The sequence below is a fragment of the Strongylocentrotus purpuratus genome, unplaced genomic scaffold, assembly GCF_000002235.5.
Source record: "Strongylocentrotus purpuratus isolate Spur 01 unplaced genomic scaffold, Spur_5.0 spur5_scaffold_4, whole genome shotgun sequence".
NCBI classification, from domain to species: Eukaryota; Metazoa; Echinodermata; class Echinoidea; order Camarodonta; family Strongylocentrotidae; genus Strongylocentrotus; species Strongylocentrotus purpuratus.
The window spans coordinates 9,943,333-9,968,999 of record NW_022145610.1 but is presented as its reverse complement, the minus strand read 5'-3'; the positions used below and the strand labels follow the sequence as shown (position 1 = coordinate 9,968,999).

At 36.6% G+C, this 25,667-nt stretch overlaps 3 protein-coding genes across 3 annotated transcripts; all 3 read right to left on the bottom strand.

Moving 5' to 3' along the window:
* Positions 1-426: 426 nt before the first annotated feature.
* Positions 427-3,042, bottom strand: LOC115929348 (peptidyl-prolyl cis-trans isomerase FKBP62-like). The gene is made up of 2 exons (XM_030998151.1): positions 2,958-3,042; positions 427-1,867 (listed from the first exon to the last, which is right to left on the bottom strand). The coding sequence occupies exon 2, from the start codon at positions 1,785-1,787 to the stop codon at positions 747-749; it is 1,041 nt and encodes a 346-aa protein (XP_030854011.1). The 5' UTR covers positions 1,788-1,867; positions 2,958-3,042; the 3' UTR covers positions 427-746.
* Positions 3,043-3,473: 431 nt separating this feature from the next.
* On the bottom strand, positions 3,474-13,536 carry LOC115929334. Its single transcript, XM_030998111.1, has 8 exons — positions 13,337-13,536; positions 11,640-11,703; positions 10,136-10,202; positions 9,296-9,428; positions 7,779-7,956; positions 7,074-7,237; positions 6,300-6,441; positions 3,474-5,764 (listed from the first exon to the last, which is right to left on the bottom strand). The coding sequence occupies exons 1-8, from the start codon at positions 13,519-13,521 to the stop codon at positions 5,543-5,545; spliced, it is 1,155 nt and encodes a 384-aa protein (XP_030853971.1). The 5' UTR covers positions 13,522-13,536; the 3' UTR covers positions 3,474-5,542.
* A 2,102-nt stretch (positions 13,537-15,638) lies between these two features.
* On the bottom strand, positions 15,639-22,983 carry LOC105437596. Its single transcript, XM_030997041.1, has 5 exons — positions 22,852-22,983; positions 22,496-22,657; positions 21,131-21,300; positions 17,525-17,690; positions 15,639-16,504 (listed from the first exon to the last, which is right to left on the bottom strand). Exons 1-5 carry the CDS (start codon positions 22,976-22,978, stop codon positions 16,446-16,448), a joined length of 684 nt encoding a protein of 227 aa, XP_030852901.1. The 5' UTR covers positions 22,979-22,983; the 3' UTR covers positions 15,639-16,445.
* Positions 22,984-25,667: the final 2,684 nt, after the last annotated feature.

Below are 25,667 nucleotides of genomic sequence, written 5' to 3'. Positions count from 1 at the left end.
CTATGCTCACCTATTGAACCCAGGATTATTCCTGATAATACCAACAAGATTGAAAATTGTCTTCAAAGATCATTCTCAAAGAGCCACCGATTGATCCCCATTTTCACAATAAATCAACCAATTTTACAGATTTCAATAGAATTGGGCAACATTTCTGACACGGAATGAGTCAACATAACATTTTCTGATTAAAGTTTGTCATATTCTTTGTAGAAAAAATAATTATATGCTCAAAAATATGAAGTGGAATGTTTATCATATTGCCAGACTTAAAATTTTACATTATTAGGTAAATTTGTCATGCAGTTATTTGATTTGAGAATGAATTATGAACAAATCCGCATGCATTTTGAATGTATGACCAAAGAGGTTGGTTCAGATATATGGTGCATTAAAATGCTGCAAGCAACAACAAAAAAATATCCATTTAGTATACAATAAATGACAACTGTGCACAAGGGTACTGCCGTATGAATTACTGTGCTCTTTTTTATAACTATAAGACACAGAAATGAGAAGTGTATTTCAATTTACGTCATCATTTTTAAAAAAAGCTACAGTTCTGCCCCTTCATATCTGAACGAGGCTTAAGTAACCGATTTCCAGGCTTCGACTCCAAGCAATCTTTGCCACCTTCTACAGAAAACTAGTGCATGACCATCAACCCGCTGACTACTGAATTTTCTAATTCCCATAGGCTTAACACAGGGACCACACGGTTCCAGTAAGCAATTGGTTAACATCAATCATGATGGTCCTCCAAACATCTTATTCATACCTCTAGAGAGTTTATTAAAAACTTTTCTCTCTCTCTTCCCCAGAAGTCTTTTCTGTTCTAGAAAGAGCCGACTCTCAGGATCTTCCCCCAAAGCAGTCTGTATATCCGTCCTGGTCTTCTCAAACTCGTCCAATGCGAGGTAAGCTTGACAGCGGCGGAAGAGTGCCTTTGCGTTTAGCGGCTCAATCTCCAGGGCAATTGTGCAATGGGTGATTACATCGTCGTATCGCTTTTGTTTCAGGTGGCACGCAGCAAGATTGAGTGAACAACCTTTCTTCAGTAACAGATACTGCTGTCGTTCTTCGTCGTCTAGGTCTTTGACGTCTTGCGGATGGCACACCATGATCAAGTAGCGACCGGCACGGATGTAGAAGCGCTCCGCGAGCTGAAGTTTACGCTCCTTGAAGCACGTTGTCCCGTAGTCTTTCAGCTGAGACACTCTGGTTAAGATATCCCCAACGCTCATCTTGTGGATGTCTTTGTTCCTTGTGAAGCTATGCAATGTAACGCGAAAGGTAGCCACCCTGTTTGATATTTGACCATCCCCCGCCTCACTTCTGAATTCTGCAGCTGCTGAACCATGGGTCTGATCAACTGATTCGACATGGTGTTCGTCAAAGACTCGGAGCTCACTCTCTTCTCCTTGATGCATAGTCTCCAGGCATGCGTCTATCGCTTCAGAGAACCTCCCACAGCCATCACCAAGCACGATATCAACCTGCTCACCTGTCGGATAACCTACGTCATTGTCCTCCAACGGATCCACTATTGAGATGGTGACCTGACAAGAAGCACCATCATTTGGGGTCGTAAACCCAGAACCCTTTTTAATGATGCGCTTGGAAAATGAGCCATCTGGGGCAGTCCACGAGTCAGTCTCATCTTTCATTTCTACATCATTTGGTTCAATCTCTTGATCTCCTCCTGAAGTAGACTCGTGTTTGCTAAGGTGGTCTGAGGCTTGAGGGTTGGTTGCTTCCAGGGAGTCCGCTGAAGATGGATCTTCCATAGTCCCGATTATTGTGATATCAGCACTGTTTAATCGGTCTTTGGTTCACTTATCACATCGCTTGAATATGCTTGACTGACCTGTGAATAGGAGAATAAGTATGCAGTCAGTCACTGGGGTGATAAATCAAATATGATAAAGCTTTGAATGTCATGGAAATTGTTTTTCTGAACAACACTTTTTCCTATGTTCGTACCTATTCAGGTTTTATGATATTCAACTGAGCATGCCTGCTCTAAGAGTAAGAAGTCATCAAAATGCTTAATATACCAGACTGAGCAGTATTCTATTTGAAGCCTTCATGTAAATAATGGAATCTTTGAGAAAGTCCTTATTTGCGCAAAGCCTAGGAAGAAAGAAACTAGGGTCTATTCAAAGATAATACAATGTAACAAATAGAATTCTACTTTTCTTCATGAAAAATTGCCATCTCTGTAAGAAGTAGAAGAAGATCAAGATCAAGGACAAGAACAAGAAGAATGAAAGGAAAGAGAGAGAAAGGAATGAGAGAGAGAAAGGAATGAGAGAGAGAAAGAGAGAGAGAGAGATAGATAGAGAGAGAGAGAGATAGATAGAGAGAGAGAGAGGGGGGATAGAGAGAGCGAGAGGGGGATATAGAGAGAGAGAGAGAGAGAGAGAGGGGGGGGGATAGAGGGAGAGAGAGAGAGAGAGGGGGATAGAGAGAGAGAGAGAGAGAGAGAGAGAGAGAGAGAGAGAGAGAGAGAGAGAGAGAGAGAGAGGGGATAGAGAGAGGGAGAGAGGGAGAGAGGGAGAAAAGAAAATGAGAGAAAACAATCAACGGCAGTGAAAAGTTTAAAACAAGTAATAAAATACATAGAAATCACTGCAAGCAGTAGTAAAATAGTACATCTACAAATGAATTCACATGAATGACAAAATATTTTCAAACAAAATCTATCTACGATTGAGCGACAACTGATGAACAAACATCGAGACATCATTATTAACTTTATATTAACACACAGAAAAGTGAGCATGTGGGACAACATATAGCAGACACAGGTACCAGAGTGCACAAAACCGATAATTTCACTCATTATTTGCGCACGAAAACTCATTGTCATGTTACCTGCCTATATTTGCTAATCAATTGACAATAAACACCCACAAATATCGAGTAGAAATCATTAAAAAACACGATTTACGTACCGAAATATTATTGGGAATCGGAAAAATCAAGATCAGGATTTAGCCTTTGTTCCAGACGGAGAAGCAGTGAAAAACTAGTTTTTTTATTTTAATAGTCTCGTGCTCAGCTATTACGTTGATTTTGCACTGTATAATATTTTGCTAACCTACAAGAAGTGGATCTATTTGTATTTTAGGGCTAACTTAAGCAAGAAAATTTCAGATTTTTATTTGATTTTTTCAATTCTTGGCTACATGTGCGAATTTAGGATCTTCATCCAACATAAAATATTCACACATATTGCTTAGAAATTTGTTTTTTTTCCCTCTCCCTCTCTTTTTCTCTCTCCCTCTCTTTTTCTCTCTGCTCTCTAGAACATATATGGCTTGAAATTCAATAACAAATTGTTGGTTTTTCTATGGCAGCCCCTGTCTGAACTAAAAACTTCAATTTGCAATGAACTTTTTTTTTTACTTCTTAATCATAAATAAACTATATACGGTAGGCACATAAGAAGCACACAAGGACACCACAAATTTCTTCCAAAGTTTATTTCAAAGTAAAATAAAATAAATAATTAGATCCAAAAAGACAACACAAGAAGTACTGGGCTGTATGAAAACGTCTGTAGCCCCAATATACAAAACATTTGCTATGGCTGGCTACAAACTCATAATATAAATTCAATACAACAGGAACAAAAAGGCAACTGGCATTGTTTAATGATATATGAGTGCATGTTCAATGATGTACGAGTGTCTAAATAAATACTGGTAGTAATATTTTCTACCAATTGGCAAATGGAAGCACAATATTGCAGCAAAAGAAGGTCACAAGGTATGTTCACAGTCAGGCTTCAAGTTTGGAAAGAACTGAGCAATAGAGCTTTCCAGGAACTGGACATATGTTTTGTAGGTTTGCCTATATTATGTCTCCAGATGGATACCAGTACTTGGACAGGAATTCAAAATCATTTCGGTCTTGGTATAGGGTATTCATTTGTAATTATGTACTCATTTGACGTACAGTATATAGAGCGATCTTATAGAATGTGCATACAGTTAACTAAATTATTCATACCCCATACAAATTTGAATTTTTGTGTTTTTTTGTATTAACTCCAGAATGAAAGGCGGACCAGCTGAGTTATAGGACTTTTGTTGAATATATACTTTTAGATGTAAGCTTTAATATCCCACATTCTCAAGAAACATAAATCATGACAATTCTTTTTTCACACACTTAAAAATAATTACAAAACTTGGTAAGGTTACGAATAATTTAGTTGTTGACCGTAAGATTATATGCTTGCTTTTGTGGCTTCAAGTTACATATTAGCTAATTAATCAAGCAATCAAGTAAATATATAATTGACCACTCGATCAATCAATCAATCAATCAATCAATCAATCAAATTAGTGAGATGCTGTCTGTTGAGAGCCGGAAGGGCTTTAAGTCAATAATAATGCCCTTCTGATTCTTGATCTATCAGAACAAATTATGATTTGTACAAGATTGAGTTAAATAAACATTATTTCATTCACATTTGGAATATAATATCTATTGCAACAAAAGTAAATAACAAATTCAAAGTAAAATATTTAACATTTCTTATAAATTTACATATTCTTTTATTTGGCAAAGGTAATACTGTAGAAATCATATTAAAAAAAATATATCAAAATCAATTCAGATGTACTCTAGTCATCAAAGTTGCTACCAACAAATATACAAACATTATTATTCTGTAAAATGATTCATTCTTTTTCATTCATTACTTATCCAAGATATGCAAAGAATAATAACTAAACATTAAAACTTGAATCAGCTTATGTAAAATAAAATCTCTTCTTGTTCTTAATTTCAAGGACATTGTATTTCATTTCATGAATATTCTTTTTTTTCTTCAAACTTCAGTTCACATTTTGGAAGGAGAAAATTGATAGCTAAACATATATCTTGGAAACACACTTTCATATTGGCTGTTACTCTAAATTTGCAATCATATTATAACAAAGTTTTACTCATATAATTGCATGGCATGAAAGCACATGATGGCACTATTTTGATGATTTCAATCATATATCGACTGCACAGAGAATGTTAATTCCATGGCTTTTCAAGCTATTGTTTGAATACATATTCCAGTTATTATTTACAACATACAATTGCAATGCATGAATACTCAAGGTGGTATTTCTTTATTGATCAGGTAGATTTGTGAATGCAGAGCTGCCAACCCCAACTGAAACAAAAATCCTATTCTTTTCCCCAAAAAAAATCCTACTTTTGATCAATAAATACTTTCTAACCAATTTGCATAAGTTCCTACATACAGGAAGAATTTTTTTAAGGACCATTGGTTGAATATGCATGATTTGGTCATGACTGGTGTTTTCGATAAACCAATGAACATCCCCAAATTGCTGATGTGAGATGCTTGTAGGAGACTTTACAGGAGACAATGGGCATTTTGCCATTGAATTTTTGTCCTTATTGAGGAAAAATCATACTGTCATATTTAATTCTAAAAATTGTACGAAATACAATAAAATCGTACTAGTTGGCAGCTCTGTTAATGTTCATCTTCATTTTCAAACATCCATCAATAGGCCCCAAATTTCATCTTGCCGTTTCTGAGGGGCATGGGAGAGATCTCTGGGGAGGTCTGGTGCAGTTCTTTCTTGAGCTGACGAGCAAGCCGTGCGACTGTGACGGGTCTGGGGGAGGTGGAGCCCTTCCTACGCCTTCTGGCTGGCTGCTGGCGTCTGGGTGTCGTCTTGACGGGGGATTCATCGGTGATGCCATCAAGACGATCTTGAAGGTCCTGCAAGTACAAATCACCAAACAAACGTGATGAAAGAAAATGTAACTGAATCCAACTTGAATTGTGCAAAAGCAGAAAGAGGTAAAGAAAAAATATAGATCAGTGATGCCATCGAGATGATCTTGAAGTTCCTGCAGGTACAAATCACCAAACAAACATGAAGGAAGAAAAAAATCTAACTGAATTCAACTTGAATTGTGCAAAAGCAGAAAGAGGTAGAGAAAAAATATAGATCGGTGATGCCATCGAGACGATCTTGAAGCTCCTGCAGGTACAAATTACCAAACAAACATGACAGAAACAAAATCCAACTGAATCCACCTTGAATTGTCCAAAAGCAGAAAGAGATAAAATGAAAAGAAAGTTATTCATGTTGTTTGACAACTAAAAACACTCAATATGAATCTCAATTTGGTGAAGTGGTCATTAAATTGTGATTTAATGTTATTGGAAACTAGTCTTAATTATCACACAGCCATGAATTTTCATTAAGCTTCGACATAAACGGTCCCTTCAGGCTTCAGATTTGACTAACCTTGAGTATAGCGACTTTCTTAGATACCCTCATGACCTTAGTCTTAGTAGTGCTGACAGGGGAAGGGATAATGACATCATCAAAGTCTAGCTGTCGTGTCACTTTCCTCAACGTAACATTGACCTTCTTGAATGGCTTGACTCTAAAATATAAACATTAAATGTTGAAAATTGTTGAATGTATATGTTATTTTCCGGGATGAGGCCCTTTGTAATCCATTATTAGGTTATTTGACTCAAATCAGTAACCCGTATAAAAATTGATAAAACAACCTTTACAGAAGTTTGATATGAATCATATTTGCCCCTTCAAATTTACACTAATTATATTTTCAACTCCATTCTCAAAGCAAACAAGCACAAACATTTTTTTTTATCATACTCCAATCTCTACCAAATATTCATAATATATGTAGGAATCAATCTACTACTCTTTCCTACTGCCCACAAAGTGCTAAACGATATGAAATAGTGAATAATTCACCAACTCCACATATATAATAATAATAATTTGATCAATTTAAATAGTGTAGCTATTACTACTGCAAACATTTCGGGCAGTGCTACTATCAAAACTATTCAAAAAAATTCCTGAAAACAAGTGTGTCTTCAGAAAACTTTGAAGACAGCAACAGATAAAGGCTTTTTTTAAATGTCTACTGGTAGGTTATTCCAAAGCTTTGGAGCATTGCAACTGAAAGCACAATCTCCAAGCGTTACTTTTGTTTTTGTGCAACAACCAATATGTTTGAGATGCATCATTTCTTGGACTCACTTTGGGATAACTTCAGATGCCGGAGGGATCTTGGCCAGTTGGAAGGTGACAATTGGTCCTCTGGTTACCCTGGTTACACGAGGGGATCTTCCTCTGGGTGACGGTTTAACTGGTGAGGGCGGGGCTGATCTTCTGGTGGCGGCTACCTGGCGCGTCTGCCTCGTCTGTTGATTGGAAGGAGGCAATGAGGGAGAAAGAAAAGAGACAGAGAGAAATGGGGATGAGGGGAGGGGGAGAGAGAAGAAGAGGTAAAGAGAGACATAAGGGAAAGAGAGAGAAAGAGAGAGAGAGAGAGGGAGAGGGAGGAAGAGGGAAAGAGAGCCAGAAGTAAATAGAGGGAGAGGAAATGAAAATAGAGTGGGAAATAGGGCGAGGGGGGAAAGTGGAGGGAGGGGGATAGGGTCAGATGAAGAAAAAGAAAAGAAAGAGAAAGGAAAGACAGGAGAGAGAGAGAGAGAGATAACAGAAAGAAAAGAATTACATACATGTATATATGTCAGTCATATTCATATATACAGTGTACATATGATAGAACAGACAATGGGAGATATATAGACATCAGTTACACTGTCTGAGAGAGTTATTCAAGACGGTGTTTAAGCTACCATGTCAACTTGGAAAACTCATTACAAATGGTATATTTCAAAGCTTCTTCAATGACATACATGGGTTATATATATCAGTAGACACAACCATTCTGCATACCTTTCTTTGTGGCGACACACTGCCCCTGGCTGCAGGCTTTTTACGGGCGTTGGTCAAGCGACCCGCTGACCGGGTCTTTGGGGGACTATAGGCATCCGTGGTGAACGGGGATCCAGTGGACGCAGTGAAGTCTGGCCTTGGCCACGTGGATGGACGCTTGACCGTCGGTTGATACTTCCTAGATAGGAAATGAAAACAGTGTCAAGGATGTTAATTCGTTTAAGGAATGTTTAAAGAAAGAAGTTGTAATAATAATGCTTGACATCAAGTTAGAAGCTCAAAAGAAACTGTATTAGTTGAAACATACATATCAGTACATGAGACTCCCACTGTAGAATCTATACAGAGATGTACCTGTGTAGTTGTGCATGCCTAACATATCACCACAAGGTTGAGCTATTAACCTTTAGACTTATAAGATATACATGTTTCATTACAGTAATTGTGATAGATAAAACAATTTTTTTTGCTAGTTTGGAGAGGCAATCTCAAACATATCAATTCATGCATATATATTTTCAAGTTATTTTTTAGATATTACACCAAATTACTGAAAAACTGGCAATTTAACATATACACACACTAATCTGTTTAAAAAAAATTAACAATGGCAGCAAAATAATGTGTAGCCAATTTGAATTCAGATATTTTTACTGTATCAATACTGATTTGACGATAACTACGTTCTCTGCATCGGGCACTGACCAGGTTCATATCTACTGTAGATTACATTAAAGAGCTCAATTTTCCCAGAATGATATTCGATTGAAGTTCAACAATGCTCTAAACCCTGAGGAAGTATTCTGTATATTTTTAAACTGTACTCCCTAAAAGTACATGTATACCCTGAAAACCCTTGATATTGCAAGACCGTTACTGAACTCTATTAGTGCATGATCTAAAATATTGGCTATGATCGTACAATGTAAAGCCATGAAGCAAGTAATGGCTTCTCTGTACATCATGGAGATAATTGTAAATTAATCAATATAACATTAGAAGCTGGGCACAGTAGGACAACTTTCCTCTATTATTTGGTCCCCTTTGGATATACATGTCCAATACATGTAGGTAATCATAAAGACTTGCCAAGATCTAGCAACCCCCACTTTTCTCTCTCTCTCTCTCTCTGCTGCAAATCTTCAACACATACAAGTAAGTATAATGCTCTGGTTTAGGGCATTTGGTTATTTTTCTAGAGACCTATCTTTTCACTGAAATATTGATGCTATAACTTGATCAGAACAGGAGTGATAGTCAAATGAGCACTAAAAAAAAAAAAAATCAACCCCCTACCCCCACCCCCCCCCCCCCTTGAGTAAAAAAAAAAAGGGGGATTCGGAGAAGGAAAAAAATGGCATCTAACAACATTCCCCCCTTTTGAGTAAGAAAATTGGGGGAAATCTTGAAAAATCAGGGAAAATCCGAAAGAAAAAAAAATCAGGATAAAAATATCAAAAAAATCTGGAAACCAATTTAAATTGGGTAATTATCAAGAGGTAGAATTTGCTTCTTACTTTGATTTATCTTCCAATTTGATGAAGTTTTCTCTGAGCTGACAAGACGGAGCAACTCGACCTGCCTTGCTGGATGGACGGAGTAAAGATGATGCTGCTGCTGCTTTTTGTCTTGCAATCCACTGTTTCAAATCTGTGTGAAGAATACATAATATACATTGCATTATAGTCGATATTAAGTTTGTTGCTTGCTAGTTTTGTATTTGATAGCAGATATTTTGATATTATTATAAAACTAGAATTTTAATTTTACTTACTGGGTGCAGGCCAAACAAAATTCTTTCATTTTCAATTGAAACTTCTCACAGGATGCCTAATATTAAAAAATAAAATGGCATTCTTCCTATAAGTACTTAATTATTATTTAATCTGCTAAATATTCAACACACCTCATGCCTTGTTTGTCTTCCCGTCTTGTATTTCCTTTATTCTTGTTTTTAACATAAGTACCAGGTAATTGCTTTTTTTGTGCCATGTGAGGTATGTTGATTACCTTGTTCTTCTGTATGTCTTTTATTTTTCTTTATTACACAACAAATTTCTATCATATGGATAATAAATAAGTTCAATTCAATTCAATCATTTTTCTCAGCAGGGGAATTGTAAGAAAGCAATATAATTGACAAAAGACATGACCATTTCCAAAGTAGTCCATGCTTTTTAAAAATAAGTAGAATATAAGTTAAATTGTGCCAATTACAATAACATTTTTAATTTCTGGAGGAGGAGTATTTATTTTCATGGGAAAAATTTTGTGAACAAAACAGAAAGTAAATTAATTACATTGATTTAGTATATTATTGTATTTATTATTTATTAATTTTTTTATTTATAGTCTACCTTCTAAACTAAGTACTTGAATTCCCCACTTTGCTGCTACACCAACTGCATAAGAGCGGACTTCAGGCTGTGAATTGCATAAAAATACATCAAGGTTAAACTTGAAGTAGGGTGGTCAGCAAACAAAATTCAAATAATATACTTTTGTAAGATTTGACCCTGGAAGGACCAACTGCTATATGTGAAGTGCAAAAGTCTTGTTTAGCCAGGATATAATACAAATAGTACAAATAATTGAATTTCAATAGTCGGTATGCATATTGCATACATTGTCAATGACACCTACCTACCAGCAACAACTAATGTATGCAATTCACATTCTGACTATTGAAATACAATTATTCATAATAGGTGAATGAAATAATTTGTATCAAGGCACTTAACAAAGATTTGAGCATTAAATTTGATTACATTACAAAAAAACTGTCTGTTGCTATGAGATTCCCCACTGTCCTACTTGTAGCTACTTGCTCCCTCTATATAGAAAACTTCCCCAATCAGTGCCTGTTGGTCCCCCATGATCCTCTTTTTCTTATGTTAGTTGAGAGCTGAGTTAATGAGATAGCCACCAGTCAGTGACCTTGCTGTGTGGTCTAATCCCTTCTGGCCCAGTACAGTAGTATTAACAGTCTTTAAATCATCATCAGAATAGATTAAAGCGCACAGTTCTATATTCTATCGCCCCAAAATTAAACAAATCATCCAAACATGTGATTGTCATATACATGTATAGGTCTACAGTGTAGTCTTTCAACTGCATGGCAAATAATTCATTTAGGTATTAGAATCTAGACTCTAGATCTAGACCTATTTAGTAATTAGACAAACTCAAATCTAAGATTTTCCTGTACCTGTTTTGCCTGGTTACTTCTTGTGACCATAGCCCTTCCCCGTGAATACTATAAAGTTATATAAATGTAAGAGCATGTCATATTCTGTATCTTGGTTTAGTCTACTGCCTTAAAAATGGCCAAAAGAACATGATTTGATTCAGTTTGTTGTTGTTGCAAGGACTACACAATGTATGAATCAATTTAAAATGAATAGGTCTAGCCCTAGAGTCTAGGCCTACTCTTTTAAATAAAATCACAGCAAAGATTCTAGAACTTAGAAGATTATAAATATGAAGATAAACTTACTACTAGACCCTATCCTGTCCCTAGATCAATAATAAATAATGCGCTAATGGCTAAGCTACTACAAAGTACTAGACAAGAACAACTTTAGCCAGGATCTAAGTTATAAATGAGCTAGCAAAACTAGACCTCTATAGACTCTAGATCTAGACCTAACACTACAGTAGCAAGTATGGCAAAATCTATTCAGGCCCTTTAAAAACAGATTAGCCTAGCTAGGGTCTAAATGCACAAAGCCAAAGAGTCTGAACTCTGAATCTGATATTTTATTCTTTGAGAGGATTCTTATTCAGAAAAAACTGGGCCCTTTCTTGATTGTCTAAATCATTTTCCTTTAACTCAACCTTAACTTGCCATAATCTAGTTACCTCAGGCTCAGTTCCTTTGCTCTTTCCCACAGGTGCACTGGACGGTCTGGATGCTCGTGTTTTCCTAATGAAAAAAAAAAGACGTCCAAAATCTTGAATAACAATAGGCCTATAATATAGGCTAAACCCCTAGTCATAGATCAAATTGACAATAACAGGTATAGATTCTAGGCCTACTCCTTTTAATCATTCTACAGGTGTAAGAAAATATTTCTTGTTCAATTCAAATATCAAGGATAAAAGAATAATTTCCAGACAGTCATGCCTCGGGTCCTGCCAGTTCTTGATGCCAGATGGGTCTACGGTGACGCCGCGCAGGCCGAGTCGGGTGAACGAGGCGCCACTACATGCTGCACTGCTGCTGGAATTGGTGGAAAAGGTGAAACTAGAAGTGCTTCATTTTGAGGCTCATTAATCAATTTAATAACAACCACATCACTATCCAATTAATATAAACGTTACGAAGCGAATACCATACCTTAGAACATAGATATCAACTTGACGCAGCTAAGTTCTATTGTTTTAACTTCAAAATGATGCAGGTTCTTCGTCGTCTGTATACTGTGCAGTCGCTAGGCTAAAATTTAAGACCGACTAGAAAAATACAGTTCGCAATTAATTCGCGGTTAAAATCACGCAGCTATATAAAGCGCTACATGCTGCGTACATAATAGCTAGAATTAAGGCTATGAAGGTCGAGAGTAGATCGAGGTCTCAGATCACATATTTAGAAGAGACGACTTGTTATAAATAATAAGTATGATGGGGGGGGGGGGGGGGGGGTGTGAACATAAAGCCTTCTCTTTCGCCTTCAGATTTAATTGTAAATATTCATCAAATAGCATCATCCATCAGTCAGTGATATCTGCCTTTAAAGGCATATATAATTATGATAATTATCATAATTATTCTCCAACATAATGTCTTAGAAGATCTATGAATTATTGCTTGTAAATTTCTTCAAATTGCTGTTTCAACGCATACACAACCTGTCCGCGGACAACAACATCTGGGTATATTCTTGCCTAGATTCGTTTAAAATAATTATGTGTGAACGGACTGAAGAAGAAAAAGAAATATTGGTGGTCTTCCCTGCCTACAAGTATCAATGCCTCGCTCAATCTATATTCAAGATGATGATTGGGGGGGGGGGGGGGGGGGGGTAAAGAGCGCTTCCTAATGGACCAGTTTATTTAGTATGTATTCACATTTATGTTCCTTTCTTGGGTTCCTAAAACTGAGTTATTTCGTTAACCTGATATTAATGAATGAAATACAATGACTTGGAATCCAGTCCGACTACCGTGTTGCTATGTCGGGTAAGCCTCTGGAATGCTTTCAAGTTGTCAAGAACAACCTTTGTTTAAAATCTCATGCATAAGATACATGTACCTCGTAACATGTGTATTCAATATTATTTCTATGCTCCATAGCAATAAGTACAAGGTTCAATTGAAATGTCGGGTAAGTTCCCCCCCCCCCTTCTTACTTGAAAGTATAAAGGTATCGACCTAAAGTAAGTAACTGCATTTTCTCTCAAGAAAACAAAGCGGGAAATTCAACATACCGTACATTTTAGTTTGCATAGAGCTTTGAAAAACATTTTCAAGCCTTTCAAAGATATTCCCGCCAGTATCAAGTCATTCTAAAAAAAATTGTCAACTATAATTCATATCCTTAATTGAAGGTCTAATTACCGTGGTGTAGATACATTTCCATTGGTGATGATGTAGTCGATCTCTTTGCTGAGGAACTTTTCCACTGTCCCACCCAATCTCTGCAGGTCATTCCCAACGGTTCGAGTCTGACCTCGTACTATGTCCAGAAAGAACGTATTTCCCGAGATCTCCTGGTGCCCGGTTGATCGAGCTTCGGAGCACATTCGTGAAGTAACAAAATATCAAGAAAGTTTATTATTACAAAATAAAGGTTCGTATATAATACACAAATCTGTTCATTCTAACTCGATAATGTCATAGTCCTCTTCCTTTAAAATGATGTAGGCCTAACTCAAAGTCATTGTGCCCCTTTTTCTCTCTGCTTGTAACTTTTTGTAAATTTTTTTAACATAATTTGTCTACCCAACCTGCATGCACACGATTTTTAGAATACGATAATAAGTATTGAATCTGAGATGTGCATACGAATATTATGAATATTATTAGGACATGATGTGGGCCTTTACTATATAGACTAGCTCCTTTGCTCATATTTAGCATCGGGTAATTGTTCTCCTTTTAATATGATTTGATTTGATTTTTCTTTTGCATTCATACTATAAGTACATAGTTCTTTTGATAACAATTAGTAATATAAAATACAATAAGTGTTTTTCTGAAAAATTAGTGAATCATAAATAAGCAAATTATATAACAATTGTTATTTTCAACAACGAAAATTAAACTGTCATAAATACTACATTTCATTAAACATTATAAAATTATTTGGGGAAGAAGGGCTGTCATTGTTAGCAGATTGATTGAAAATAAGACAGCCCCAGACAAAACTCATGAAATAGATTAACATATTTATCCCGCCGCCCCCCCCCCCCCCCCCCCCGCACTCAGTGTTATTTAGTGCACGCATAATATTATTCCCTCCTTTTGAAAACACCCCCTAAGTCCGGTGTGTAAAGTCAATACGGGCCGGATTTTTGTGTACTACGAGCCAGGCTTTGGTGCGTGAAAATTACCCCTTTACCGGACATCATCGGGAACACGCATGGTATCCCTCCGTTCACGGAGTGGGGGGGGGGGGGGTATTTATTAAGCAGAATTGATAAGTAATTGAAAATACAAATTATAAGGATGATGATATTGACAAGGCAGATGAGGATGGAAATAAAAATTTAAAGGAAGCATACTATACCTCCCGGTGCCATGTTGTGAATTACCAATGATATAAAGACATTATTCCAATTATGTTCACTATTTATTTCACACGCATTGTTTTGTTTGTTTATTGTGACCGCTTGGAGTGAGGCCTGCGCATCGCATTATGACATCATCAATACTATGCGATGCGCATGCGTCATCCGCGTTATCTTTATAATTTTGACCCTTTTTATATCGCGATTGGTTCTTCTTTCAAGTTCATGTTCAAGTTTTGTTTATATCTATTTCATCATTCTCATAAGAAGAATACACCAATTATACTTTGAAACAAAAATATATACATTGAAAGAAGCAAGACGAGGAGGCCTTGGAAAAAACTTAGCTTGCCAAGGTAAGGTCCCTCAAAAACGATGAAAAATAGTGTCTAACAATAAATAGGCCTATTGGTTAAATACTCTACAAGTATGATGAACAAGGTTATAACTTTATAATATGAAACATGGCAATAACACAAACAATGTTTTATAATAATTGGTCAAATACTTCAGAACTAACTATAAATATGGTTATCATACACAGTGGGTGGTATTCTCGAAAGCGGCCTAAGTTAAACCTGGCCTAACTTAGTCCTTGGATTAGTTAGGCCAGGCTTAACTTTAGTCCATGGACTAAGTCAAGTTCAATGCTCAAAAGGTGGACTAACTGCTCCATGGTTTAAACCCCTGGCTTAAGTTAGTATATGTACTGGGGGTATTCTCATAAGTTAAGCCAGGACTAAGTCCAGACTACACTAGAATTTTAGTTCACACTTCCGGAATGCAAAGCAGTTTGCTCAATATACTTCGAGTCTGCGCCTGCGCTGTTCTTGGAGTCAGTGCTTGGAGTCAGTTCCTCCTCTTTTTTCTTCTCCCGCTCCTCCTCCTCCCACTCCTCATCTCGTGTGCTCTATACCTCCTCCTACCCTTCCACCGCCTCCTTATTATCATCATCATCACCATCGTCACAATACTATATCATAATCATTATCACCACCTATCGTTTTCATCATCATCATCATCATCATCATCATCATCATCATCATCATCATCATAATCTACATCATTATCTCCAATATAGAAACCTGTGATTTTCCCAGAGAGGTGTAAATGAATTGAATGCAGAGAAATTTACGGGTAGAAGTATTTATTAATCAATAGGCCCAAACAAAGTCCAATACCAATCCGAGAAAAAATATATCAAAGAGAACGACATTAGGATTACGTCAAGTCAAGCAAGTCATGTTTGTATATTACACGTAAACACTATACCTCAAACAGTGCAGTACTAATATTAATAACAGTAGCTCAATCACTGACTGCTAGGTACTTTTATTGTAATAATTATATTTCTTTTTCTCACAACCAATCACCAATTGTTAAAAAGCAAAGCACTGTATTTATCTCATAATAAATTAAGATAGCAAACTACTTTGTGATTATACGCCTTGGAAATGGTTAATAATATGATGTATTTCAACACTACTTAAACAGCAAAGCATAGTATTTTATCTCATAATAAATTAAGATAGCAAACTACTTTATGATTATACGCCTTGGAAATGGTTAAAAATATGATGTATTTCGACACTACTTAAACAGCAAAGCACTGTATTTATCTCATAATAAATTAAGATAGCAAACTATTTGATTATACACCTTGAAAATGTAACCCCAAAAAAGTGCTTTCCGGTTTTTCTTATGTTTTATCCTTTAGCTAATCTTATCATTATGTGCATGACGAAAGAAATGAAATGAAATGACATAAAATCATTAGAATCTTGGTTGGAGTCGTTTGCCGACCATCTCAAAACGAAATGAGATCGGTGATGGGAAGGTCGTCGACGTTGCGTCTTTGACGACCACCACGCCCACTGCGATCTCATTGGTTTTCTTGGGCTGTCGGTGCCTTCATTATTATCATTCCTTCTGGGTTTCTAGATAAAAATACGGATTTCATTTCGATAAGGCTGAGGGTCCCATGGTTTGTCATAAGCTGTAAAAAAATAGAATAAATAAATATGGTCATGTAAACTATATTTTTCTTAACTAAGGGTAGTCTCATCAGCTTCACACGCTGTTCTTCCTGAGGGCCCTGGAATTTGTTAATGTTGTTTGCTTGTTTGTTTGTTTTACCGGACTGCTAAAAAGTCATTTGTATTTTTGAAGGAAGCAAGCAGGGGACCGAAGGCTTTAGGTCGTCTCCGAGGGACTTGTTATTTACAGGTACCCATTCACACCGAGGTGGAGAGTAGCACATGTGGATTAGTGTCTGGCCAAAGGACGTTAGTGCCGGCACGCTGAGATTTGAACCCTCAACCCTTGGATATAAATTGAGTGAATGAACCACTATACCACGACACCTCCATGATGTAATGATGATGATGATGACAATAATAATAATAATGATACTATTATGGAGATGCGAAGGTCGAGGGTTCGAATCCCGACACGGCACTAATATCCTTTGGCAAGATATTAACCTTCAATTGCTACTCTCCACCCAGGTGTTAAATGAGTATACCCGGTAGGATGTGACCGTCATTGTTGGTCAAACAGTTTTTAAGCGTCATGTAACGCCTGGCTGGAATGGCCAGGGAGTGGAGATTGTGCACACATTGTGTGCGGGCAAGCACTGAATCCAATGACCGGGGTAATAGTATATTTGTAAAGCGCTTAGAGTCATTTGTATTAAGCGCTATATAAAAAATTAAATATTATTATTTTTATTAATCATAATGAGAACAATAATAATAATAATTATAATAATGATAGTAATATTAATAATAATTATAACATTAACAATAATAATGATAATAATAATAATAAATACTACTTCTAATAAAAAAAATAATCATCATCATCCTCATCATCACCACGACCATGATCCATCAACAATAATAAACAATAAAGAAAATAATAATAGTATTCAGTGTTGTATGTTGTCCTAAGAGGATGGTTATCGGGAAAGTTTTCCTAAGTGGATGACTGCCACATGTACTACATAATTACTCACCTTCAACAAAGTAAGTGGTTGTATCGTATAGAAAGCCCTGCTCGTCAAGGTATTCAGAAAGCTGTTCGTATTTCTCAGTCGCATTGTGATTGAACGGTCGCCCACCAAAGGTGATGCCGTAGTACTCCAGAGGGTGTTCCAAGTAATCTAGCTCAATCCCAGAGTCCTTAAAAAAAATATGAAATCCACAATATCGATTAATTCTACTGAACAAAATGACTTTACATCAAGTCATTTTGTACTTCAATCTTTCAAAGAGATTAATGGATTTGAAACATTTCCTGTTGATTATCATGTTTTCAAACAGAAGTTGTAGCTTTTTTTTTGGAGGGGGGGGGGGGTTCCAACGTACCCCCAATTGGTTCGGCCTTATTCAAGATTATTTAAGTAACACTGCCTTTCAACAAGATGATAGTGAGAAAGAAAGAAATAACGAGTCCTTAGATCCTCAAAACTGCCGATGTAAAGGATAGCTTAATTAGATAGTAAGGATGCCAGCAATAACGGGCCAGGCATGTATGGCAGGCGGAACGTGCCATATCCATGACAGCTATACAACTTTATATACCTCACTTAAGAAATCCAGTCGTCTGATTGGTCGAAATTGGAGTCGTGATTTTAGCCATTCCCGTAAAGAAACGAAAAATGTCAATACCGGTTAATAGTCCAAGAGTGAGATCCCTCAAAACTCCGGTTACCATGAAAATAGCAAAATTTTGCTGTGATACCCATTGGTTTACGTGTTAAAATGTTCCTTGTGCAAGCGCGGACACCATACAGTGCTTTTTGTCTGCAATTCCCAATGATTGAAATTTTCAGTCATTTTTCAAGCAAAGACTACAGACAGTGTATCAGATTTTCAGTGATGTTTTAACCAATCTTTACTCAATCTTTTACCATGTTGTGTCAGCAGGGGTGATTTTTGCACTCCCAAATTCTCTGCCAAAAATTTCATTTAAATTCTGCTTTTGAATGCTTGTCTTGTGTAATCACATGATTAGCTAACTGCCAATATCCTTGTGAACACATTAAATCAATTTTAATTGACAATTCTGGGTTGTCATCGTGAAAATCTGCAAAAATCTGCAGACTTCAATCTAGCTTCTCAACTTTGCACAGTAAGCAAATGGATTTACCAGCCCCATATACTACCTCTTGTGTTGGTAACTGACATCCACAAGCCAACTTCTGCAAGTCTTCTGCAAGTCTTCTGCAAGTATTGATTTCATTTCCTTCTTCGCTTCTATGATGTTCATGAGAGTGATGGCAAGTCTGAGAGCATAATTGATCTTGACTTGGAGTGAGAAGCTGTTATAAATTTGACTTAAAGCTGTTTTTTTTTTTTTAGACTAGACTAGCACAAAGCACCATGCTCTTTAAAATACACCACCAGCTAGTCAACATTTGTCTTCCTCACCTCATAACCAAAGCTACATACATCAGCAGAAGAGACCACACACTCAAGCTCTCTGTTCCTGAGGCAACAATAGACTCCTACAAGTACTCATTTTACCCCCGCACCATTCGCATCTGGAATGAACTACTATTCACTGAAGTTACTGCCCCAACAGTTGCTGCTTTCCAGATGACCGCCCTCCCTGTCATCAGAGGGTTGGAACCTCCTGTACGTTCCAGAATGCTGTAAACCATATAACAGCATGATTTTTTACTTGCACGTCACTATTTTACTGTATAAAGCAATTCTACACCCTTTTGTTGTCTGCACCTTCACCTGCTGTCACAACACATCCCATCCCAGTATAGCTTGGAAAAGCTGCTTCAGGGATTACCTCATCAATTATCAAATAAGGATAATGTAAGAATTCTTGATAGATTTTTGTTTCAATTCGACATTATAAAAGACATATCGACTGCTTTAATATTCGAGGTCTGGCTGCTTTATATGCTGTCGGGAACTAGCAAGTCCTGCCATGACCCCTCGGCGGTCGGCGCTTTTTTTGTTTACACGCTAGCCAGGCCAGTTTCGCCATAATACTCGTAAAAGTGCACTGGTGGGAAAGCCTACACAAACATAATTTATATGTAAATTTTTTATTAATTTAGTCTTAAGGTATTTGTAGAGGACAAAGTCAGCCAGTCTACCTTTTTCTTGAATTAACAATGCCTTTACTCCTATGTGTAAATAGAATTGAAGTAGTTATTAATTTAAGTATGTGCACATAACATGTTATGACTTCAATACTATCCTTATGTTTCTCCTTTTTGTCTTGTTTCAAAATTATTAAATTCTGTTAAATTATTCTTCTGGTATTAAACTTGTTTTGATTGATTGTATAATTTTGTCGGAATAAAGGAAACAAAAGGCTTGACCGATAACTTATCAGCGTCTGAATTGAACTTTTGACCTTGAATTCCCTGATGCAAGCGCACATAAACAGGTTTTAATGACGTCATCTTCGCTCAATCGGTGTCTTTTATCGTAAAATGCTACACTTTCACAATGTTTATACATCTTTTGTAACTATTAGTAAGATATAACATATTTTGTCTGATATCACTGAAGTTTTTGGTTTTATTCAAAGAGTAATTTTTAAAATAAGAGCCATTTTACTGTTTTAATTTACTGGATCGTACCATTAAAGTCGCAGGATAGAAAGATGCATTTTCCAACCGCGTCAAATTTAATTTACATTTCGACATTATGTTAAATGGGTTCGTGTTGTTAAGAATCCACTGCTTTCTGCTCCACCAAACGTCCACATGTGGAATCGTTTATCAATTAAATTATTCAAATTTATGGATGCTTCCTTCCCAGGTGTTTGTGTTGTTGAAGCATTTCATTCACCTGCTATCATTCTTTGTACTCCAATTGCCAGAACGCAAATTACATTTTGGTTTTATAGTTTCATACCGAGTCGTTTATCAACTATATGTATTCAAATTTATGAATGCTTCCTTTCCAGGGGTGGTGTTTATGCATTTCATTCACCTGTCATTATTCTTTGTACTCCAATTGTTAGAATACAAAATGCATTTTGTTTTTATAGTTTCATTCAATAAGTAAGTCAATAAAAGAGTATGTTCTGCATAATAAATACATATTGTCCTATTGTACAATGTAATGTGTCCCCTCATTTGTAATAGTTAATTTACCCATTCACATAATGGAACTACCTGCCCGGTGAAGCCAGTGGCCCGTGACCCCTGAGCACTCAACACCGTGTGGGAGTCAGTTTGATGTCAACTTCTTTTATGAGACAAATCAAAGAAAACGTTTCCATAATTATGTGGTCTGTATTAGATACAGCCCACCTGATTATGAATATTATATTCATAATTCCTGCAAAGTTCTACATAATTTGTTGTTAGCTGAAAAGGGGATAGGGGCCTACACTACCTGGGCCCCCCCCCCCCCCCCCCCCCCCCCCCCCCCCCCCCCCGCTCCGAGAACGGACGGACCCCATGCGTGTTGCCAACATGTCCTTTTCGTAACAAAAGAAAAAGGTCGACCCGTATTGACTTTACACACCGGACTTTTGCTGAAAGGGGGGGGGGGGGGGGGGGGGTCGGTTGGAACACGCATATGCGTACCCTAAATAACACTGAGTGGGGAGGGGGCCGATACCTGGGCTTTAAGATTTGTACCTGTGATGGGGGTGGGGCGGTTGCTTGCGAAGCTGCAGGGATGTAGAAGAGAAGTGCGTAGCTTTTGTCACAGCAAGGGAAAGATTCTGATTGATCGGGACACGAAGATGGCGCGGCTGTGTTTTCCGAGACTCTCACAGTGATTGGTGTTGTTTTATTAATCCCGTTGTCTAGCAAAACAATTCGACATGAAAGAAATGTTGATAGAATAAGACGAAGCAGGGTGAGGCATAATACAATATTTATGTTTACAAGTTCCAAAGTATACATCCCTATTACATCGGTTTGAAACAATTCATCAAGATTTAAAAAAGAAACGGAATATAACATTGCCAAAAAGAAATGTAAATTGCCGTTTCATTTTAGGAAGCGGAAGTTTAAAATCTCATCTGCTATCTTCACTTTTCTCCCATGTCAAATGACTGATTTAAAATGATGCTAATATTTTAAAGGAGGACTGGGAGTCAATTTTTCTTGTTTGTTTTATTTCAAAAAAAATGAAAATTAGTAGGTATAGTAAGATATCTGTAAAAGTCCTCATTCCATTTTCTTCCCTCGGCATGTCCCCCCTCCCCGCCCCCTCCTCCCTTCCATCTCTTTTCTCTTACTTTCTCTATAAAAAGGCTTTTATATTCAAATAGAAATAGGCGACTGGATTGCTATTTTCTATTTTGGATAATGCTTACTATTATTCTCAATAATATTAGAGGTACATTGTACACAAAATATATGAATACATAAATTATGGCAATGTACTTTCAAAGCTAACGTAAAGAAAAGCAAGACGTAGGAAATCAAACGAGACTAAAAAAATAACCGGAAAGGTTTTTCCCATGTATAATTCGAATAAATGAAATTCATCAAGAAATAATCATCAACAAATGTTGTAGAAGATAATTTAATTTTATCAATTTATTGCCTGGTTACCGTCCTTTTCAGGAGTAGAATGCATTATGCTCGTGCACATAAACTTAATTTTTGTTTGTTTTTGTTTTACAGCAGCTAACCAATGTTTTCCATTTATTATCAAATACCCGTTTAAACTTAAATTGTTTTTAACATAGGTTTAATATTGTAATGAACGATAATATCTTAATATGGCTTTGAAATAATTGATCGACGATAAGCTAGATTTACGTATGATGGGAGGCGTGTAGTATTTGGCGTATAAGATAATAAAATTAGATCGAATTCATTCACTTCCATAAAATCCAACCAAAAGCTGACCTTATTTAAAGTAATTTTATCATCTAAAATCAAATGTTGGATAAACATTCTTATAAATTTGGCAATCTCAAAATAAGTGTTCTATGCTTTCTTCGGAATTATAACAGAATGTACAAAAGCCTGATTCTCAAAGCTTACCCACAAAGTAGTTATGGAGGTCAAAAAAGGCTAGACCTGTTACAGCAGATAGGCTGCAGGTTGGAGCGACCTTACGCGCCCAAACTCCTGGTGGTTCGAGCCGTCTCTTCCACATATTTGAACCAAATTCTTCTAATGTAGTATAGACGGGGCACTCTAAGACTGCAGATAGATAATTAAATTGATAGAAAGGTAAATAGATGAAAACAACAACAAAACAAACATGGATAAATATATCAATAAATGCACAACTAGAGAAATAACTAAATACATAAAAAAAATACTTGTATACATAGTCTACTAAATGCACAAATACATATATACAAATAAATTAATATATCTATTGAAAAACTCACTTGCACATTGGGGAATTCCATTAGGAGGCTGTGGGGTAGTCGTCGGGGTCGGGGTCGTGGCCTGGGTCGTGGCCGGGACTGCGGTAATCGACATCGCGATGAAAGTGAGGACACAAACTGCCAACATGATTAACGATACTGTGTGAAGAAAACAAATATTGAAAAATCTTCTCAAACCCGACGGCAAAATTTTCGGGAAAAAAACACAATTTAAGGAGATAAAGCAACTTTAATAACTAAACAAACGTGCTAAGGGTAGAAATTGATCTCATTCTTATTTTTTTTAAGCAAATAAGGTGGACGATGCTCCGCATGTTAGTACATGCCAAGAAAACATCACTTACGGGTGTTTAAAATCGCAGCTTTGCGGCTCGAAGACGATGCTCTGCATCGTAATTTGGTCAACCCCCCCCCCCCCCCGGTGCTAACATTTCACACTGACTATATGCGTACGCATGATTATTATAAGTTACGTGTATAATAAAAGTAATTTTCAGGGCGGTTTGCAAACACTAAAAAGCCCACATGTACATACAGACTAAGCAGCGTTTTTCAACTTTTTTTTTAAAAATAATCCGCATGGCACTTGTTTCAAAGAAATAAAACAGTTTCACGTCACCCCAGTCCTAAATACTTTACAGAAGATTCAGTAAGGATCACTCCAACATGCGTCAAGTGCCATCTACACTTTGGCAATTTTTCTCTCTAAATTTTGCGAGCGACCGGAGCAAGCGTGCAAAAAAATTATGACACTTTTGTTATGATAACAAAATGTACCTTATGATTAACACACGTGATAAAATATAGAATTAAGAGTGCGAGCATCTCGCTGCAGAAAACATGAATGCCAAAATCATATGATGCGGTCAAGTCGATGCACGAACATGAAGAGATTCGGGCTTCTCATCGGTCAGAATAATTATCATCTTTCTAAATATTGCGAGCGAGTGAAGCAAACGAGCGTGGTCAAAATGTAATTTTGATATAAAGGGTGTAATATATATTCAGGCAACTCGCTATCAAATAGAAGGCTGTTTGGGCACTTCGTTCCTCAACTATGAAGGTATTCAGGCACTTCGCTCCCAGAAATTATCCTGTTTTTAAAAGTTGTGAGCAGCAAAGCGAACGAGGAACAAAGACACTCTATCACCTTTAAAATGCCATTTCCTCATTTCGGAAATTACATACTCTAGCGGTTTCTAATAATTTGGTTTTTACGAAATGGACGTTATTCCCAAATAATGATTTTTTAAAGATTCAAATTCTCTCGCGGCAACCTGGTTAGTGAAAATTAAGTGCTTAGCACAAACTCTAATCAAATATTATTTAATGCGCTCTTTGTTCAAGAATTTGAAAACGGGTATTTCTGTGAAAAAAAATAAGTTAATTTGAAGAAAAGCGTCATATTCTCAGTATTGATGTTCGCAAACTTCGCAGATCGACATCCTTTTTGATTTTTTTTTGTTTATAATTGTGTTGTGAATGTGTACTCTATAAGATTTTTAAAAAAAGTGTTAGACCTATAGTTTTTATAGTTCCCATATTGTACTTGTTAAAGTAAAAAGGGGTCACGTACGTATTGAGTATAAAATATTCTTAACAGTACTCAAAACTAGAGGGTCGTTTTTTACTACGCGCTAACCGCCATGATCTTCGACTTTAGAACATTTTGTTGTAAAATTTAATGAATTGGCATCACTGCGTCCACTAAACGTAACTTACCAATGGTTTACTGTATTTGTAGAGAGTCTTATAGAGTCTTGCAAACGGCCACCCTATGTGCTGCTCAGTGTATGACGTTCTGGTCTGCCCGTATCAACAGCTTTGACTCCAAGATGAGGATACTGGTGGTTTTATGGCTTTCCAATAGTAGCGTATGAAGATGCCAGGCCGGGCGGCGATTTTTTTTTCCCAAACAGGTTTACCTATGAGCGTAAAATCCTTCCTCCTGATTGGTTCAGAGGTATACGCATCATGAATATTCATGATTGAGCTGCAAAGATACTAGTAGTATTACGCATGCGCGTGATGCTAGCTACACTGCATGCATGCGCAGTGATTGGTTCAAAGATGTAACTTTTACATGAGCAATTATGGCGGCGTCTGAATCTGAGAATAAATAGTGAGAGTTCAAGTTTTAATTAAAACTGGGATATTTTAAAGCTTAAATTCATGAAAGTAGGTCAAAGGTTATGAACCTGCTGATTGTATTTATTGTTGAAAGCTCAAATTAATGCAAAGAAATGGAAGTCCTTTAAATATTTTTTTTATTCTGATTTAAGTTGGATGATCTTCAGAAAAGAAGTTTGAAGATATATATAAAAGATTGAAAAAGGACTTAGTCAGATAAATCAGTATAATGTGCACTAGGTATGCATATTTATAATAAAAGCTTGTCTCTGACATGACTTACGTAGAGCCTGTATGTATTACTTTATGTCCTTTGTATTTTCTTTGGCCAGGTTCCTCTGTCACAAAGGAACCAGAAACACTGATATGTCAGGATATGATGCCCAAAGCAACACAGTAGCTTTGACCCACACCCAACCATCTCATGTCTTCAAGGACCATCCTGATAAGATCATACTCAAACTGCCAATTTGAGATTCGCATATGATTAGGGATCTCATATTTCAAACATCCATAACTTTCTTATCATTGGTCCGATTTATTTTAAACTTTCGCCATTATGTTTATCTTATTTTTCTGCTTTAATACTAATGAACTTATTACAAGGGTTGGATTGTCCTTTAAGAAAATGCTCATTTACAAGCACAATTCATGATATTCTCTTTGCATTGATCACACAATCTTGA

Coding starts and splice junctions, on each gene's coding strand:
- LOC115929348 (XM_030998151.1), bottom strand. CDS start 1,787: ATGGAAGATCCATCTTCAGCGGACTCCCTGGAAGCAACCAACCCTCAA.
- LOC115929334 (XM_030998111.1), bottom strand. CDS start 13,521: ATGTGCTCCGAAGCTCGATCAACCGGGCACCAGGAGATCTCGGGAAAT. Junction 7,957..9,295: donor AAATTGGAAGATAAATCAAA/GTAAGAAGCAAA, acceptor TTTCCTATCTAG/GAAGTATCAACCGACGGTCA. Junction 7,238..7,778: donor GTGTGTCGCCACAAAGAAAG/GTATGCAGAATG, acceptor TCCAATCAACAG/ACGAGGCAGACGCGCCAGGT.
- LOC105437596 (XM_030997041.1), bottom strand. CDS start 22,978: ATGTTGGCAGTTTGTGTCCTCACTTTCATCGCGATGTCGATTACCGCA. Junction 21,301..22,495: donor CCTCCATAACTACTTTGTGG/GTAAGCTTTGAG, acceptor TTGTTTTGCTAG/ACAACGGGATTAATAAAACA. Junction 17,691..21,130: donor CCGCCCCACCCCCATCACAG/GTACAAATCTTA, acceptor ATTTTTTTTAAG/GACTCTGGGATTGAGCTAGA.